The sequence below is a fragment of the Bufo bufo genome, chromosome 5 (assembly GCF_905171765.1).
Source record: "Bufo bufo chromosome 5, aBufBuf1.1, whole genome shotgun sequence".
Taxonomy (NCBI): Eukaryota; Metazoa; Chordata; class Amphibia; order Anura; family Bufonidae; genus Bufo; species Bufo bufo.
The window spans coordinates 137,341,181-137,359,069 of NC_053393.1; the positions used below are offsets into that span (position 1 = coordinate 137,341,181).

A 17,889-nucleotide genomic window follows, 5' to 3' on the forward strand; every position below is an offset into this window, starting at 1 on the left:
CTCACACGGGGTCTGAGGATCTCATCTCGGTACCTAATCGCACTCAGGCTACCTATGGCGAGCACATGGAGGGCTGTGCGGCCCTCCAAACAAATGCCACCCCACAACATTACTGACCCAATGCCAAACCGGTCATGCTGGAGGATGTTGCAGGCAGCAGAACGTTCTCCACGGCGTCTCCAGACTCTGTCACGTCTGTCACATGTGCTCAGTGTGAACCTGCTTTCATTTGTGAAGAGCACAGGGCGCCAGTGGAGATTTTGCCAATCTTGGTGTTCTCTGGCAAATGCCAAACGTCCTGCACAGTGTTGGGCTGTAAGCACAACCCCCACCTGTGGACGTCGGGCCCTCATATCACCCTCATGGAGTCTGTTTCTGACCGTTTGAGCAGACACATGCACATTTGTGGCCTGCTGGAGGTCATTTTGCAGGGCTCTGGCAGTGCTCCTCCTGTTCCTCCTTGCACAAAGGCGGAGGTAACGGTCCTGCTGCTGGGTTGTTGCCCTCCTACGGCCTCCTCCACGTCTCCTGATGTACTGGCCTGTCTCCTGGTAGCGCCTCCATGCTCTGGACACTACGGTGACAGACACAGCAAACCTTCTTGCCACAGCTCGCATTGATGTGTCATCCTGGATAAGCTGCACTACCTGAGCCACTTGTGTGGGTTGTAGACTCCGTCTCATGCTACCACTAGAGTGAAAGCACCGCCAGCATTCAAAAGTGGCCAAAACATCAGCCAGGAAGCATAGGAACTGAGAAGTGGTCTGTGGTTACCACCTGCAGAACCACTCCTTTATTGGGGGTGTCTTGCTAATTGCCTATAATTTCCACCTGTTGTCTATCCCATTTGCACAACAGCATGTGAAATTGATTGTCACTCAGTGTTGCTTCCTAAGTGGACAGTTTGATTTCACAGAAGTGTGATTGACTTGGAGTTACATTGTGTTGTTTAAGTGTTCCCTTTATTTTTTTTGAGCAGTGTATATATATTTATTTATTTTTTGGAACATTTCCCATAATATTGAAAATGAACTTTTGTACTAAATTACAATTCCTGAAAATATAAATCTGTGTAAAAACAGAAAAAGGTTTTTGTTTTTTTGTCTTGAGGCAAGAGCAATCTTCCACCAATTTGATATTGAGATATACCGTATTGGCCACTTCCTACAGATAATCATATTCAGACAGAAGCACCATGATTTGCATTTGCTTAGTAAATCAAGCAGATGTCTTTTATATTCTGTATGGCCAGGTGGGAAACACCACCAGGTGTTGATGACCTCAGATAAATACCAGATTGAGACCACTCCAAAGCCTTAGTGCATACTGCTTGGCCATATTATGGCACAGTACATCCTCTGTGTTGTACAGAACCAGTATTCACATGTACAGACAGTCCTCTCAGTCTCCTTTTCTTTGACGTCTCTGCTCTTGATGCCAAAGTGGAGGAGACTGAGAGGACTGTCCTGAATAGGTCGGCAATGTAGACTTTGTAAGCATATCCTCATGAGATTCAAAAGCACTGGTTTTTAACAGACTGGACTTACTTGTAGACGTGCTCTGAGGTAAAAACAGATACATATTAAGTTTAGATATTACGGTGGAACAGTAGCAGAAATTTTAGATATTACGGTGGAACCATAACAGAAATTTCTAGATATTAGAATGGAACCATAATGGACCTCATAGTAACTAGATACTGAGTGTGCTCTGTTATCATTGCATGTGTGTGTCTATGTACTGTTATTAATTGTCATAAGGCCTATCATTCTGAAAAATAGCTGTGAACTAAGGATATCTTCACACGTGGCAGATTTCTTACAGAAATTTCTGCAACTGAAAGTCAGTTCCATACATTTCAATAGGGCTTGAACAAATGCATGTGCTTGCTGCAGAAACAAGCACATTCCAATTGATTTTCCACTGCAAACATTTCTGCAGTACATCTGCCATGAAAACAGAAGAATGTGTTATGACTAAAAACAAGAACTTTTCAAGCATGAAGACTAAAACTACGATAGTATATATTTTTTTTAATCTTCCCTTGTGCTAAAATAACTTTGTAGTTTCTCTGGTAGTTCTCCTATCAGTGACAAAATGACAGGGGCACATGTAAATTGATGCTTGATGAACTGATTTTCTCATTTCTAGTTATAGTGCTATGAAGATTAAGGTTAATTTTTGGAAATGAAACCATTTTAAATAAACTTGCAATAAAGGAAACCAAGATTTCATTTCTCCTTCAAGATTGTTATCAACTGTAGCCTTCTTTTCACAGTGACAATGGTTATACTGTATTTAACTGAAACAATGGAAGGAAACTTGCTTGCAGGTCATGCTCTGATGTTCACCAAACAGTTGTGCTACCACAGAAGTGTGCATACACTCTGTCAAAATTATATCTAAGCATCCCGTGGTCTACCAAATTGTCTGACTAATATTTAATTGTTCATATACTAATAGAATAATATATTTGTCGTCATTCCCAAGCCTCTTTATAAGATCATATGTGCATTTTACAAGGGGATAAGCTTATATTTCACTATATTTCACTAGGCTTCAATGTTAAAAACAAATAATAAAGGCAAACCAAGTAATAAATTCCAGTTTTGGACAAATGCAGTATTTTAAAAGAGCACACATGGATCAATCAGTATTACACATCCCTTGGTCAATCCATGCAAGTTCAATTGTCAAGGGTTTTGTAAGCAGCTTACCAAGTAAATAAGTACTTAATTTGAGAATCAGTCAACATATGTTGCATTTTTGTGTTAACCAGTGAACATTGTTTACTTTATATGGCTTTCATGTCTCAAGTACAATTGAAATAAAAATAGGGAAAAATAATGAATGATTTTCGCCATAAAATGATACACATTATATAAAAAATGTCTAGTATAGTTGGTTGAATATTGTTTCTTCATTTTCCGTTAACATCCTAAATGACTTCCACAAAAAATATCAGGTATTATTACAATTTTGGCACTTTTTTTGAAGCTTTAGAAAATAAGTGTTAACTTCATGTCACATTTTATTATTTTTTCTCTATATATATATTTATATATATATATATATATATATATATATAATTATTTTTTTTTGAACAAGAACTTTAAAACACATGAAATAAAAAAATTGTCCTTGTTGCCCGAGCTATTGTATAGAATGCCCTCTCTTTTTCAGCAAATGCTTTCATGTGATATGTTAAAACTGTACAGTAGTTAATAATCCGAACCCATAACACAGTTTTTTGCTTAAAAAAATAAATCAGTATCCATTTAATTTCTCTTTGAATCCTAATTCCAAAGTGTCAGGCTTTCCTGCATTCAATAAATATTCATTCACAGTTTATGTATCCTTAGAGGATGAGTAAATTTCTTTAGGACATATCAAGTTGAATACTTCATTTTACAAACACCTGCTGTGGTGGAAGCAGCTGATGCAGAGGCAGAAGCGGCCCCCTGACTGTCAACAAAAAGAGGGTCCAAACAAGCTACTTTAGCGGCAAAAAATGAATGGATGCAATGAAGGACTGCAAATAGATTGGAGAACTCCAGTTCCTGTAAATAATAAATGCAAAATTATATTAGTGTCTGCTTAATCCAACCATAACTTACAAAACAGCACAATTGAAATAGGAAATCTCGAGCACTTTAAACTTACTAACACTACCGAAAATGTCAATCATACATATACTAAAACATGTTCAAAGCAGTTACTTATAAGCCAGTGTCAAAGATTACATTTGATAGCAAAATAGAATAGTATGCCAATCTATTTTTGCTGTCAAAACAATGGAAATGAGACCCCCAATGGACTCCATCACAAGTCACTCTTTCAGAGCCTTTTGGGTCCTGTGATCGCAGATCTGGCTTAGCATTGTGGCTTCTATCATGAATAAAAGTCGTAAGACAAATATTATATTATTATAAAATATTATTATACTTAGTCTTCTTAAAGAGCATCTGTCATCATGATCAACTATATTAAAACAAGCATACAACCTGGTAGGGTTAATCATGCTGATAAAGACGATACCCTGATTACAAATATTTGTTGTCCTATTGGTGAGAAAATTAGCATTTGCATTCAAATGCAAATGACCATGCTAGAGCACGAAGACGCTGGCCAGAGCCCTTGAAGTAACAGTTTGTTACACCCCTTCTGCTTTATTCCCTTCCCCTGGATTGACATATCGTCCAACCCAGTCTTGCGACTGTACTGTGTCTTCCAGTCCCAGCGCTTGCTCAGTGGATATCTTGCTGCACTCCGAGCAGGTCAGATTCCAACTGGCAAGCACCAAGACCTGTCATCTCGCACCTACTTTGTGTATTGGCAATTGCTTAGTTGGAATCTGTGCTACTTGGAGCGCAGCAGGATATCCACTAAGGAAGCTCTATCAATACAGGGGAAGGAGGAGGGACTTAAGGGATGTAACATACTGGTGCTCCAAAGGCTCTGGCTGCCCCAGTAAGGTTATTAGTATATGAATAAAAATTTAGTTTTCTAACCACTGAGGCAACAGATAATCATCAGGGTATAATTTTTATCAGCATGATCAACTCTACAAGGCTGTATGGCCTGGTTTAAAAGGACTAATGCCACGGCTGTGTCACGGTATCGGTGTTGTTCACTGTGACACGTTTGCCGTGTATGCTGGTTGCCTGGGGCAACGTGTTGTTTATGAAGCATGTGTGTGCACTGCTCCTTGTATCCTGGTTCCTTCCCTGTCTGGTGCTTGTGGGTTTAAATTCCTGGCTGGGTGTGGTCACTAGGTGATATTTATCCTGTTGCTAAGTGCCAGGAGTGTTAGTTGTCTTCCAGCCTTTGTTTGGTGTTGGAGCTATGCTCCTGCCCTGGGTGTTCCATCTGCCCAGTTCTTGAGGGCCACCTAATGAGACATCGATGTCACCTGCCCTTCCTACTGTTTCTATGTGTGGTATGGTTTATGTTTCGGGTTGGTGTTGTATGTCTAGTTGTTGTCCCATGTCTGGTCTGTTTCTGGTGTGTATAGTCCTGCATGGATGCTAGACATTTCCCCTGTCTGCGCCTTTGGTGAGAGGGCTCTTGGATTCACCAGAGGGGGAACAACAAGTCAGTGTGCAGTTCTGCCTGAGGCCGCCATGCATCCTCTCCGCATGGGGGTCCAGGCAGTTACTGGCTTGCTGGGTTCTGTGTTTGTTGTTTGTACTGTGTCCTGTATGGTTTTGGGGTTCCAGTACATATGCATGGGTTCCAGTCATTGTTGTTTGGACTGCTGGTATCTCTTCCAGCAGCCGCGGCAGGTAAGTGGCCTAGTATATTGGTGCTCTTGGTCCAGTGGGAGTTCTTGCCATTGGTTTCTTACCTGCCATTCCAGTTTGCTACTCACTGTCATCTCTTTAATTTTGTGTGTATTGGTGTTATACTTTCGTTGTAGGATGTTCTAGGGGTCAGGTGGACTGCTTCTCGAACATCACTGAAAACTTGTTGTTAGATGTTCTAGGGGTCAGGTGGACCCGCGCTAGAACATGACAGTAAGTTTTTTCTTCCTCTTTCCTTTGTTTCTAGGCCTGAGGGAGATTCTGGTTCCTCCCTTTAGTGGAGGAACCGGTCGTCTCAAATCCTGAAACTATCAGGGTGAGTTAGGGCCCTAGGTTCCGGTGTATAAACTTCCCTACCAATGAGGCCTGTTCATACTTATAGTTAGTCAGGGCTTGCATTAGGGTTGCTCTCTATGGTGTACCAATATGCCTGAGACTTTTCCTGCCATTCATCAGCGCAGGGCACGCTATGAACAGCACAGGCAGGCTGAATGTAGGCAGGTTATTATAGCTAAAAGGTTCGCCATCACTGCTCTAGGAGGTGACCAGCTCCCTTACCCCAGTGTCCAGGCCTAGTTTCTGTTCCCTTTTCCCATCGGTGTTTGGTGTGGAGTTTTTCCCCCACACCGCACCGTGACAGTTAATCATGCTGACAGATGCTTTTAAAGTACTCTCATTTTTATATCGGAACAAGACCCTCCATAATCCTAAAGCGTCACAATTCTCACAACTTGGTATCTGATTTTAATTTTATACATAATGTAATTTGTGATCTATTGAAAATAAAATAAGTGTTTTTCATGGTCCCAATTTAGGACATGATTTAATTCTGAAAAATAAATGTAGACACCCTGACGTATGCTTTGCTTTTTATTCCATGCTTTGAAGGACCACCTTCTTTACTGCAGTGTGGAGGAAATGGAATGCCACAGTCACAATGATTATTTGCATCCTATTTAACTTTATTGCACATTTAGATGTTAGAAAATTATATGCATTTTCTTGCCCAATCGGCTAGGCCACGGTGAAAAAACATACACTTGAAATTTAGAACATTCAGAGCAAACCACAAAATCAAAAAAAAAATAATATATATATTTTTTTGGAGGTATATACCCATAGAAGTTCAAAGAGCTGTCAGCACCACATATCTAATAACCCCGTTTTAAGTTGGACTCTAGCCTTTCTGCCAGAGTATACTGCTCCTCTAGTCCTCTTCGGCTATATACATGCCAGTCTTGGATGATATAAAGAGCAATGGCTGTACTATAAATATTGATCTCCTAATAAAAATAATTTGAGTAGGAGGTGGTTGGGTTAAATTTTTACTTAAAGAGGACCTTTCATCACTCCTGACATTCCTGTTTTAATAGCTTCATGCATTCCCCATGTAATAACAATTCTGGAGCATCTATTCTTATGACTCTATATTGTGCCATTCCTTTATTATTTCTACTAGAAGTTATGAATGAATTGCTATTAGCCTTAAGTAAGGGTACAGAGGGGAGGTAACCAGTTGGGGGGCTGTACCTGCACAGACTGACTCTATCCAATCAGTGCTGCCATTTTCAGACTGTGTAGGTACAACACATTTAAAGTGCTTTTATGTTCATCAGCTTTCCTCTGGTGGAGTCGAGAAGTCATGGTCAATCCAGGCCTTGTTCATTTTATAAGAGTCAACCTGTCAGCATTTTCAGTTGACAGACGGATACATTTATCTTTTATAATGCCACCAGCAGCACTAAATACCCGCTCAGACAAAACGCTGGCGGCAGGGCAAGGCAGGCCAGCAACTCCAAGGCCTAGAGTAGTTGTAGGGCACTGGGGGATCATTGAGGACGCTGACACGGTCTGCTATGTACTCCTTCACCATCTTCCAAAATGCTTCCCTCCTTGGGACAGTAGGCCACGCATCAGGGTGAGGGTGCTGGCGGGGTGTCATGAAACTGTCCCAGGCTTTAAAGAGTGTTGCCCTGCCTCTCTTGGAACTGCTGTGCGTTACCCTTGTCTTCCCTCCTCGGTTGGCCAAGGAACTGCGGACTCTGCCGCCAGCATTGTAAGATGCAATGTTTTGGAGCAATTTTTCAACAAGGATCTTCTGGTATTGAAATGTTTTGATCATCCTCTCCACCAGAGGAATGAGAGATGAGAAGTTCTCTGTGTAGCGGGGGCCGAGAAAGGTAAACAACCAGTAATCAGTGTTGTCCAAAATGCGCTAAACGCGTGGGTCGCGGGAAAGGCAGCCTAACATGAAATCAGCCATGCGTGCCAGAGTACCAACAGGCAAGACTTCGCTGTCGTCATCAGGAGGATCACTCTCAATCTCCTCATCCTCTTCTGTCCACCCATGCTGAACAGATGGAATTAAACTTCCTCTGTAGTGAAGGCAACCGTCTCCTGCTCCTCCTCTTCATCATCCAATTCGCTCTGAGAAGATGAACTGCAGGTGGTCTAGCTATCACCCTGTGTAATGTCTACCCCCATTTCCACCTCTTACTCATGCAAAGCATCGTCCTTAATTGTGAGCAGCGACCGTTTGAGTGGACACAGAAGTGGAATGGTTACACTGATAGAGTTATCGCCGCCCACCATCTGTGTTGATTCCTCAAAGTTTCTTAAATCCTCAAAGAGGTCAGAGATTCATGCCCACCTCTCGCTTGTGAATAGCGGAAGCTGACTGGAAAGGCGATGACCATGTTGCAGCTGGTATTCCACTACTGCCCTCTGCTGCTCACAAAGCCTGGCCAACATGTGAAACGTGGAGTTCTAGCGTGTGCTCACGTTGCACAACAGCCGGTGAGCTGGCAATTTCAAGTGCTGCTGCAGCGTTGACAGACCGGCTGAAACTGTCGATGACTTGCGGAAATGTGCACAAACGCAGCGCACCTTCACCAGTAGCTCAGGCAAGTTGGTGTAGTTTTTGAGAAACCGCTGAACCACAAGGTTGAACACATGGGCTAGGCATGGGATGTGTCTAAGCTTGCTGAGCTCCAAAGCCGCCACCAAGTTACGGCCATTATCAGACACAACCATGCCTGGTTCTAGGTTGAGTGTCGAGAGCCACAGCTCAGTTTGGTCTCTTATTCCCTGCCACAGCTCTGCGGCGGTGTGCTGTTTGTCCCCTAAGCATATCAGCTTCAGCACGGCTTGTTGCCGCTTCCACACTGCAGTGCTACACTGCTTCCAGCTACCGACTGATAACTGACTGGTGCTGCACGCGGATAAATCAGAGGTGGAAGTGGAGGAGGAGGCGGAGGAGGAGAAGTGGGGGTTTGAGCCACTAACGTAGGTGGTGGCAAAAACCCTGACGTATGGCCCGCAATCCTTGGCGTCCGTAGCACCTGTTCCATCCCAGGGTACAACTCACTCCCGCCCTCCACAACATTTACCCAGTGTGCCGTCAGGGAAATGTAGAGTCCTTGGCCAAATGCACTCTTACATCTGTTAACATGGTTAAGTGGACCTTTACAGTAACTGTATTGGTCAGGGCACAAGTGATGTTACGGGACACATGTTGGTGTAAGGTGGGCACGGCACACCTGAAAAAATAGTGACAGCTGGGGATGGCCGCTGACATCAGACTGCGGAAGGCCTCAGTGTCCACAAGACTAAATGGCAACATTTCCAGGGCTGGTAAAATGGAAAGCTATGGCCTGTGGGTGGGTGGCTGGGTATTTTCGCTTGCGTTTAAAGTGATCGCTAATAGTGCTTGCGAAGGTTCAGGTACAGGGTGGGAGGCATCCGGGCCTGCACCTTTGACAGGGGATTGGCCAGCAAGTAACATAAGGGAAGAGGAGGCAGTGGTGTGACCCGCAGACACAGATTGTGGACCCAGATGTTCGTCCCACTTATTACGGTGCTTGGATTCCATGTGGTGGATCATGCTGGTGGTGGTGAGGTGTTCACACCCCGGCTCATTTTCGTATGGCACAGGTTGCAAACTACTATTCTTTTGTCGTCCGGACTTTCCTCAAAAAAGTGCCCTACTGCGGAACATCTACCCCTTGGCAAGGGAGATTTCTGCAAGGGGGCGCTCTGTGGAACAGTTGCGGGCCTGTTTGGTGTGTCCCGCCTTGTCACTTTTGGCACCCTATCTTCCAGCCTGTTGCGGTGCTGCAGATCCCTCCCCCTCTGTACTGCTGTCCTCGCTCGGCTTTCCACCTTCCCAGGTTGGGTCAGTGACATCATCGTCCACCACCTCCTCTTCCACTTCCTCACTCTGATCATCCTCCTGATTTGTTGACCTAACCACAACCTCAGTGATTGACAACTGTGTCTCATCCTCTTCATCAACCTCTTATGACAATAACTGTGGTTGACTCATTGGCAACTGTGTCTCATCATTATCTACCTCATTAAACACTAATTGCCATTACCCACTGTCATTTTCTTGTGACTGTGGATGCTCAAGAGGTTGGGAATCAGGGCACAAGATCTCATGTTCCTCCTTAAGTGTGCTTGGCGAGAGGGCCAAATCAAGGAATGGTGATGAAAATAGGTCCTCGGAATATCCGATTGTGGGATCACTTGTTTGGCCAGACTGTACATGATGGGAGGAAGAAGAATCAGGGTGAGGATTGTGTTGAGCAGACTCTTGGCTACTGAGACTGGACTTGGTGGAAGACAGGGTGGTGCTTAACCGACTGGAAGCATTATCTGCTGCAACCCAACCGACCAGCTGGTCGCACTGGTCTGACTTCAAGAGTGGTGTCCTCCGCCACCCTGCAAACTGGGACATGAAGCTAGGTATTGAGGATGATTGTTTTTCTTGTGCTCTGGCAGCAGGCACAGTTACTCTGTGCGCAGGGCCACAGCCCCTGTGTGCACCATAGCATCACGGTCACTTCCTTATCCCTTACTGCTTACATTTTACATTTTAAATGTGATAAATGCTTGAAAGTATGTCACACGTACAATAGCGTAGGATACGTGATGAGGAAACGTTATACAGGACAGGTACCACAGGTAATGTCACTGTTCACAGTAAATACGGAAAAACAGGAGATGTGGCAGGGATAATTTAACTGTCCGCAGCGGACACCATCTACGGAAAAAGTGCAGTGGATGTCACTGATATTTTAGGGATGCGCACACTTTAAACTGGAGATGTGGCGTGGATAACATTACTGTCCGCAGCGGACACAGTCTACGGAAAAAGTACACTGGATGTCACAGATATTTTAGAGATGCGCACACTTTAAACAGGAGATGTGGCGCGGATAATGTAACTGTCCGCAGCGGACACCGTCTACGGAAAAAGTAAACTGGATGTCACTGATATTTAAGGGATGCACACACTTTACACAGGAGATGGGGCGCAAATTATTTAACTGTCCGCAGCGGTTTATTACACAGTATTTAGAGCAGGATGCGCTAAAAATATATATTGCTGCTGTCACAATATTCCTTAGGCCTCTTTCACACTTGTTGTCCGGATCCGTCGTGTACTCCATTTGCCGGAAGTGCCCGCCGGATCCATAACACCGCAAGTGAACTGAAAGCATTTGAAGACGGATCCGTCTTCAAAATGCGTTCAGTGTTACAATGGCACCCAGGACGCTATTAAAGTCCTGGTTGCCATAGTAGTAGTGGGGAGCGGGGGAGCAGTATACTTACCGTCCGTGCGGCTCCCGGGGCGCTCCAGCATGACGTCAGGGTGCCCCATGCGCATGGATGACGTGATCCATGTGATCACGTCATCCATGCGCGAGGGGCGCCCTGACGTCACTCTGAAGCGCCCCGGGAGCCGCACGGATGGTAAGTATACTGATCCCCTGCTCCCCACTACACTTTACCATGGCAACCAGGACTTTAGTGTTCTGGCAGCCATGGTAACCATTCAGAAAAAGCTAAACGTCGGATCCGGTAATGCGCCGAAACGACGTTTAGCTTAAGGTCGGATCCGGATTAATGCCTTTCAATGGGCATTAATTCCGGATCCGGCCTTGCGGTAAGTGTTCAGGATTTTTGACCGGAGCAAAAAGCGCAGCATGCTGCGGTATTTTCTCCGGCCAAAAAACGTTACGTTCCGGAACTGAAGACATCCTGATGCATCCTGAACGGATTTCTCTCCATTCAGAATGCATGGGGATAATCCTGATCAGGATTCTTCCGGCATAGAGCCCCGACGACGGAACTCTATGCCGGAACAGAACAACGCAAGTGTGAAAGAGCCCTTAAAAGGACTTTTGTGTCTTTAAAAAAATTTTTGTATAAATATCTTCCTATTACACTCCCTACACTGTCTGTCCCTTCCTATGCACAGCTCTACCTAATGGCTCGTTCACACGACTGTATGGCTTTTTCAGTGTTTTAACGGATCCGTTTTTCGTTTTTTTGTTTCAGTAGTGTTTTCAGTTCCGTTCCTTTTTTCCGTTCCGTTTTTCCGTATGGTATATACAATATGCACTAATTACATAGAAAAAATTGGTCTGGGCATAACATTTTCAATAGATGGTTCCACAAAAATGGAACAGATACGGAAGACATACGGAGTACATTTCGTATGTGTTCGGTTTTTTTTGCTGACCCATTGACTTGAATGGAGCCACGGAACGTGATTTGCGGGCAACAATAGTAACATAGTAACATAGTATATAAGGCCAAAAAAAGACATCTGTCCATCCAGTTTGGCCTGTTATCCTGCAAATTGATCCAGAGGAAGGCAAAAAAAAAACTGTCAGGTACAAGCCAATTTTCCCCACTTTAGGGGGAACAATTCCATCCTGACTCAATAAGGCAATCAGAATAACTCCCTGGATCAACAACCCCTCTCTAGTAGCTATAGTCTGTAATATTATTACACTCCAGAAATTCATCCAAGCCCCTCTTGAATTATTTTATTGTACTCACCATCACCACCTCCTCAGGCAGAGAGTTCCATAGTCTCACTGCTTTTACCGTAAAGAATCCTTTTCTATGTTTGTGCTCAAGTGTTCTTGCTCAATGAGCTTTCTACAATAAGGAGTCACAAGTATCAAAAGATCTTTCTAGGTAGGATACTGCTGTTGGCTAGAATTTTAGTTAGCCGGACCTGGTTCGCTCGGCATAAACACCTGGATTAAATCTAGTTAACAAGGTAAAAAACTATGAACAGATTCTGTATAGGGAGAGAAATGTGGAGGAGAAGTGGATTATGATATGGGGTGGCTGGAAGATCTGATTGACTGTAATAATCTATGTTTGTGCACAAACCTTTTTTCCTCCAGACACAGAGGATGTCCCCTTGTCACAGTCACAGTTCTGGGGATAAATAGATGATGGGAGAGATCTCTGTACTGCCCCTGATATATTTATACATAGTAATTAGATCTCCCCTCAGTCATCTTTTTTCTAAAGTGAATAACCCTAATGTTTATAATCTTTCAGGGTACTGTAGTTGCCCCATTCCAGTTATTACTTTAGTTGCCCTCCTCTAAACCCTCTCCAGCTCTGCTATGTCTGCCTTGTTCACAGGAGCCCAGAACTGTACACAGTACTCCATGTGTGATCTGACTAGTGATTTGTAAAGTGGTAGGACTATGTTCTTATCACGGGCATCTATGCCCCTTCTGATGTAACCCATTTTCTTATTGGCCTTGGCAGCAGCTGCCTGACACTGGTTTTTGCAGCTTAGTTGCTGTTTATTAAAATTCCTAGGTCCTTTTCCATGTCAGTGTTACCCAATGTTTTTACCATTTAGTATGTATGGGTGATTTGCATTATTCCTTCCCATGTGCATAACCTTACATTTGTCAGTGTTAAACCTCATCTGCCACTTCTCTGCCCAAGCCTCCAATCTATCCAGATCCCTCTGTAGTAGTATACTGTCCTCTTCCGTGTCAATTACTTTACACAGTTTAGTGTCATCTGAAAAATTTGACATAGGACATGTTCTATCTTTGAACGGAACAGAAAAACAGAAATACGGAAACGTAATGCATACGGAGTACATTCCGTTTTTTTTTTGTGGAACCATTGAAATTAATGGTTTAGTATACGAACCTTTTACGGAAAGCAAAAAAAATGCTCGTATACGGAACCCAAAAAAACATTCGTGTGAACGAGCCCTAACATTGAGAAATTTAGCTCAGATTGCGCCACAAACCTATATTGCTGCTGTCACACACAATAGTCCTTACAAGGACTTTTGGGTCTCTGAAACGTTTTTGTACAAAAAAATATTCAAATACACTCCCCACACTCTGTCCCTTCCTATGCTCATCTCTCCCTGACTATGAATGAGCCAAACATGCGTCATCGGGTGCTATATAGCACCCAATGACACGTTCTGGCCAGCCAATTAATGTAATGCCAGTAGCCAACATGGCTACTGGCATTACAGTGAGGGCAGTACTCACCTGCACGTTTATTGGCTGCATAGCAGTCAAGCAACGAGCGGGGTGGAGACTCGAGCATGGCGCTCAAGCACATGCAGTATTCGGCCGAATACTGCCACGTGCCGAGCATGCATGATCATCACTGCTGGCTAAATGTCTGGCACTGTCAATCAACAGGCAGGTGAGTACTTCTTCACCTGTGGGGACAGTCTGTCCCTGGTGGAAAACTCTGGCTAATTATATTTAAGTTTTTTTTTATCGATTTGCGTATGGCCAATCCCTCCAGTATTTATAATTAAACTCCAGTGACATTCATCCCACCAAAGCTAAGGACAAGTAAAATGTTTTACCTTTGCTTCAATTTGTTTTGTATCTTGATTCTGGAACAAAAACTTTATTTTACTTTTTCCATCATCTGAAGAACCTTTCAGCTGAGAAAACTTATACCTCCATAGTATAGCCTTGGAAATACAAACAAAAAACATATGTATTCAGCTTTTTATAATGGTACTATTTACATCATCTTACCCGTATACACAATAGCTCATCAAATGAAAGATTAAACATTAAGATTAAACTGCTTTATAATCCAGGTAGCAGTTGGCTTTCACAGTCTATTATTTGTGCATGCTAGTTAATTTAGCCATTAAGACTTCTACAAAAGCCATTGAAAATGTGGAACACTATCTTTTATCAGTTATTGAGTCTTTGCATCGCAAAGTTATTGTGCATTCTGTACTCACTCCTTAGTGTTGAGCGAACTTCTGTTTTAGGTTCGGCGTCTAAAGTTCGGCTTCCGGTTAGCGGAGAATCACGATATGGATTCCGAATTCCGTTGTGGTCCGTGGTAGCGGAATCAATAATCGGCCATTTTTGATTCCGCTACCACGGACCACAACGTAATTCGGAATCCATATCGGGATTCTCCGCTAACCGGAAGCCGAACTTTAGACGCCGAACTTAAAGCAGAAGTTCGCTCAACACTACTCACTTTTTCTATGAAAACTCTTTATTAAACATGCTTTCAAATCTGTTTAATATTCTTCTTCTAAAAGTTTTGTAGCGCCTTGAATATATTTTTCTTTCAAATTCACAAGAACATTTTCAAGATGATTTACTGTATATATTTCTCCTGGCCTATTTTAATTTGTATATCCACTTTTTAGCTATATATGATTTCTTTGGTACAGAGCTCTAAATTCCTTGCAATGACATACAGTTAAAGGGGTATTCCAAACTATCCTCAGGTCATCGATGGGACCTGAGCTGCAGTACACCAGCATAGCCACTATACAGTGACTGAAGCTTTCTGCTTTTGCTGCTATCAAATGTTTGCTTCTTGTGCAGGTGGCTGCCAAAGCAGCTGGGTGTTAGACACCCACCAATCTGATATTGATGACCTATACTAAGGATAGGTCATCAATATCTATAGGCTGTAAACCCCCTTTTAAATAATACATTTCTAGCTGTCTGCAACCATCACTAGAGCAGTCTAAGGAGCTTCCTGTAATCTTCTATTAGTCCTCCTAGAAAGGTATGAATAAATTAACATCTGCATGTTACTATTCCCCTTGTAAAAAGGGTCCTTACACTATGTACTTACAAAGTCTGCTACTGTCAGCACTCACTGGACACTTTCAGATAGTTTTCTATATTTTTAGAAGGAATAACAGACTACGAACACTATGTAGAGTTCTAAGTAAAGATGCTCCAGAATTAGGGAGAAAATTTATCATAACGTACATGTCAAGAAATCATCTTTAAAGTTAATATGCCATCAGAACATGACCTAAAATATTATATTAGAACAATATGTTAGAATTTTCCATGTCACTATCTAGATTTTAAAAACAAATCCTGAAATCTCTGCAGTTTTTGCACTGGCCATTAAAGCAGACAGTCATATTATCCCCTGTTTCAGCTGTAAAGCTAGATGCATTTCTTTCAGAAGCATGGGGTTGTCTCCCCTTTGTGAAGACTGCCAGCACTATACGGCTGTGACGTGCTTTCCCTTACTTCCCACATGTTTGTTTTCAGCTCTGGAGCTCACAGAACAGAAAAAGAGGGAGAAATCATAGTAACAGATATGTAATGATACTTTCAGATGTGTAGATGCGTTTATTTTATCAGGCTCAATATCTCAGCTAGCTCTGCCCCCCCCCCCCCCCATTTCCTGTGAGCCATCTTCTGAGTCTCTGTTAGCAAGGGCAGATCTTGCCTGACAATAACCAATGGACTGCAAATAAAGTAGAAGGGAGGTCCCTAATTGCCATGACTTTACAGCATTTTTTTTTAGGTGGATGCAGGCATATTTTTAATTGAAGTGATTTAGAAATTTGCGAGTTATACCATTCTCTATTTAATGAAATTGTGTGAAAAAGTGACTAAGCCTAATAATATGTCAAGACTTTCAGTCTTGTAGAGATAACCTGTCAGCAGTCATCTCATTATCATCGCAGACAGGATTTACAATGACAGAGTTCACCTCTGTATAGATAACACAGGATCCACCATTCACAATAGATGATGGTCTCAGCTTAGTTATTCCCCCATACAGATCACTTTGCATGTCTTAAAGACTCTCACATAGAAGTCAATGAGTCCACTCCAGTCTATTTAATCTATGGCCCATATGGCTGATGTAAAGCATATCTCTCAATAGGAAGTATTGAAATGACATAAGCCCTTGTGGCCAGAGCAAAAATTGCATAATTTAGGGATTTTTTTATTTATTTTAAAATGCAGATGGTGACATGGAAACAAAAAGAAAATCACCTACAATTCTAAAAATACTAAATTACATTTTCACAAATTTTTTAATTTCTTTTCTGTAAATTTTAATGTTTCACTACATAATACTGAAATAAAGGTTATATAAAACATATAAATATTTGAAAATGCATTTAAATTGAATGAGTCTTTGAAGCATTTGTACTCAAGCAGCAGATTAGATAAATCCACCTTAAAATTAGAAATGTTTTCTGCAGGCAAAGACCTAAATCTCTGATCTGAAATAAAGGCTCAGATGTTCAAGACATGTGGAGTTTATATGGATTTTAATATGTCTATTCTCGCATGGGAGTAAAAGACCCCTTACAAACAAAAAACACACACATACAAAAAGACAGACGAGACGCCTGGAGGGTTGTGCCGCGTAAAAACGCTGCGCACCGATCCAGGTGTCAACCTCCCTAGGTCTATGATTGATGGTACAGGCCTATAGTGGAGGAACCGTGTGATTCCTAGTATCTATAGAATATGAGATAGTAGGGAATCAGGTATTTAGGAAGTGGAACGGTCTTACCAGTTCTTAAGAGAGCCTCACTTGAATAACCATATGGAATGGGTTAATGCAGGAGGAGGTCACAGGGTGTGGGTAGGTGCTCCGTCAGATGTCCATAGGTGGATGAAACATCCAAGGTGTCCAGACGGCTGGGTACGAGAGTAGCCTCAAGGAGAAACTAACCCTAGTACCTCCCTGCTTGACCTAGCCTAGCCCTAATGACCTATCACGGGGTTCGTGCCCCGCAAGGGGTGGCCCCGTCCGGAACCTTGCCCTGTTGTGAAGACCCTAGGTAACCCTAACAAGGGTAGCTAGGGACAGGAGGCTAGTAACAAGGCCGGTGAAGGTACTAAATTAATAAGGTCTTAATGGACCATGGGAAATGGAAGTAAGCACATAAAGTGCGTATATATCGATATGTATACGTGTCCCGACGCGTTTCTTTATTGTCACATATCTTAGGTAAACTTATAAACCAAAAGGCCCCAAAAAGTCAACAGGGGACAAGGGGCTTAGTATTGAAGCTCCTGCCCATCTAATTAGTGCCACTGTCTAAGGTATCTCAGTGTAGCAAATAAATGGGGGTAATTGTTTAAAGAAACAAGTAATATACTCCACATCAAAAAAGGATCATTGGCAGTGTGAGGCATGCACAGTAGTGTACCTATGGAGAAACATAGATGGAGACAATGCAAATAAGTATCTAAGTCAAAGGTACCCATGCTGCCCACACGGTGGTGGGTGTGAGTAGGTACTCACATAACTGCTGGAGCGGTGGCATCCGATAATGTCACGGATGTATGTGAGCAACAATAGAACTACACAGTACAGAGCTACTGACTGGACCCAGAACTAGGGAGGATAAAGGGTGACCCCTGTCCGACCCTCAACGCTCTCCCTATTCTGCTAAAGCACATGCCCGGATCCAAATGGCGGAACGAGGCATGCCCACGTGCCTAAGACTAATGACCCCTGTAACCCCTAC

The 17,889-nt window shown here is 42.8% G+C and overlaps 1 protein-coding gene across 1 annotated transcript in view; it reads right to left on the reverse strand.

Annotated features, from left to right (window-relative positions):
- SNTG1 (syntrophin gamma 1) overlaps positions 1-17,889 on the reverse strand; it is a gene marked incomplete at its 3' end in the record, with an annotated part of 293,950 nt that overhangs the window by 548 nt on the left and 275,513 nt on the right. Inside the window, exons 16-17 of the mRNA XM_040433887.1 lie at positions 13,972-14,082; positions 3,467-3,560 (exon numbers count right to left, since the gene is read on the reverse strand). Of these exons, the coding sequence (XP_040289821.1) occupies positions 3,467-3,560; positions 13,972-14,082 (205 nt within the window). The remainder of the gene's footprint in view (positions 1-3,466; positions 3,561-13,971; positions 14,083-17,889) is intronic.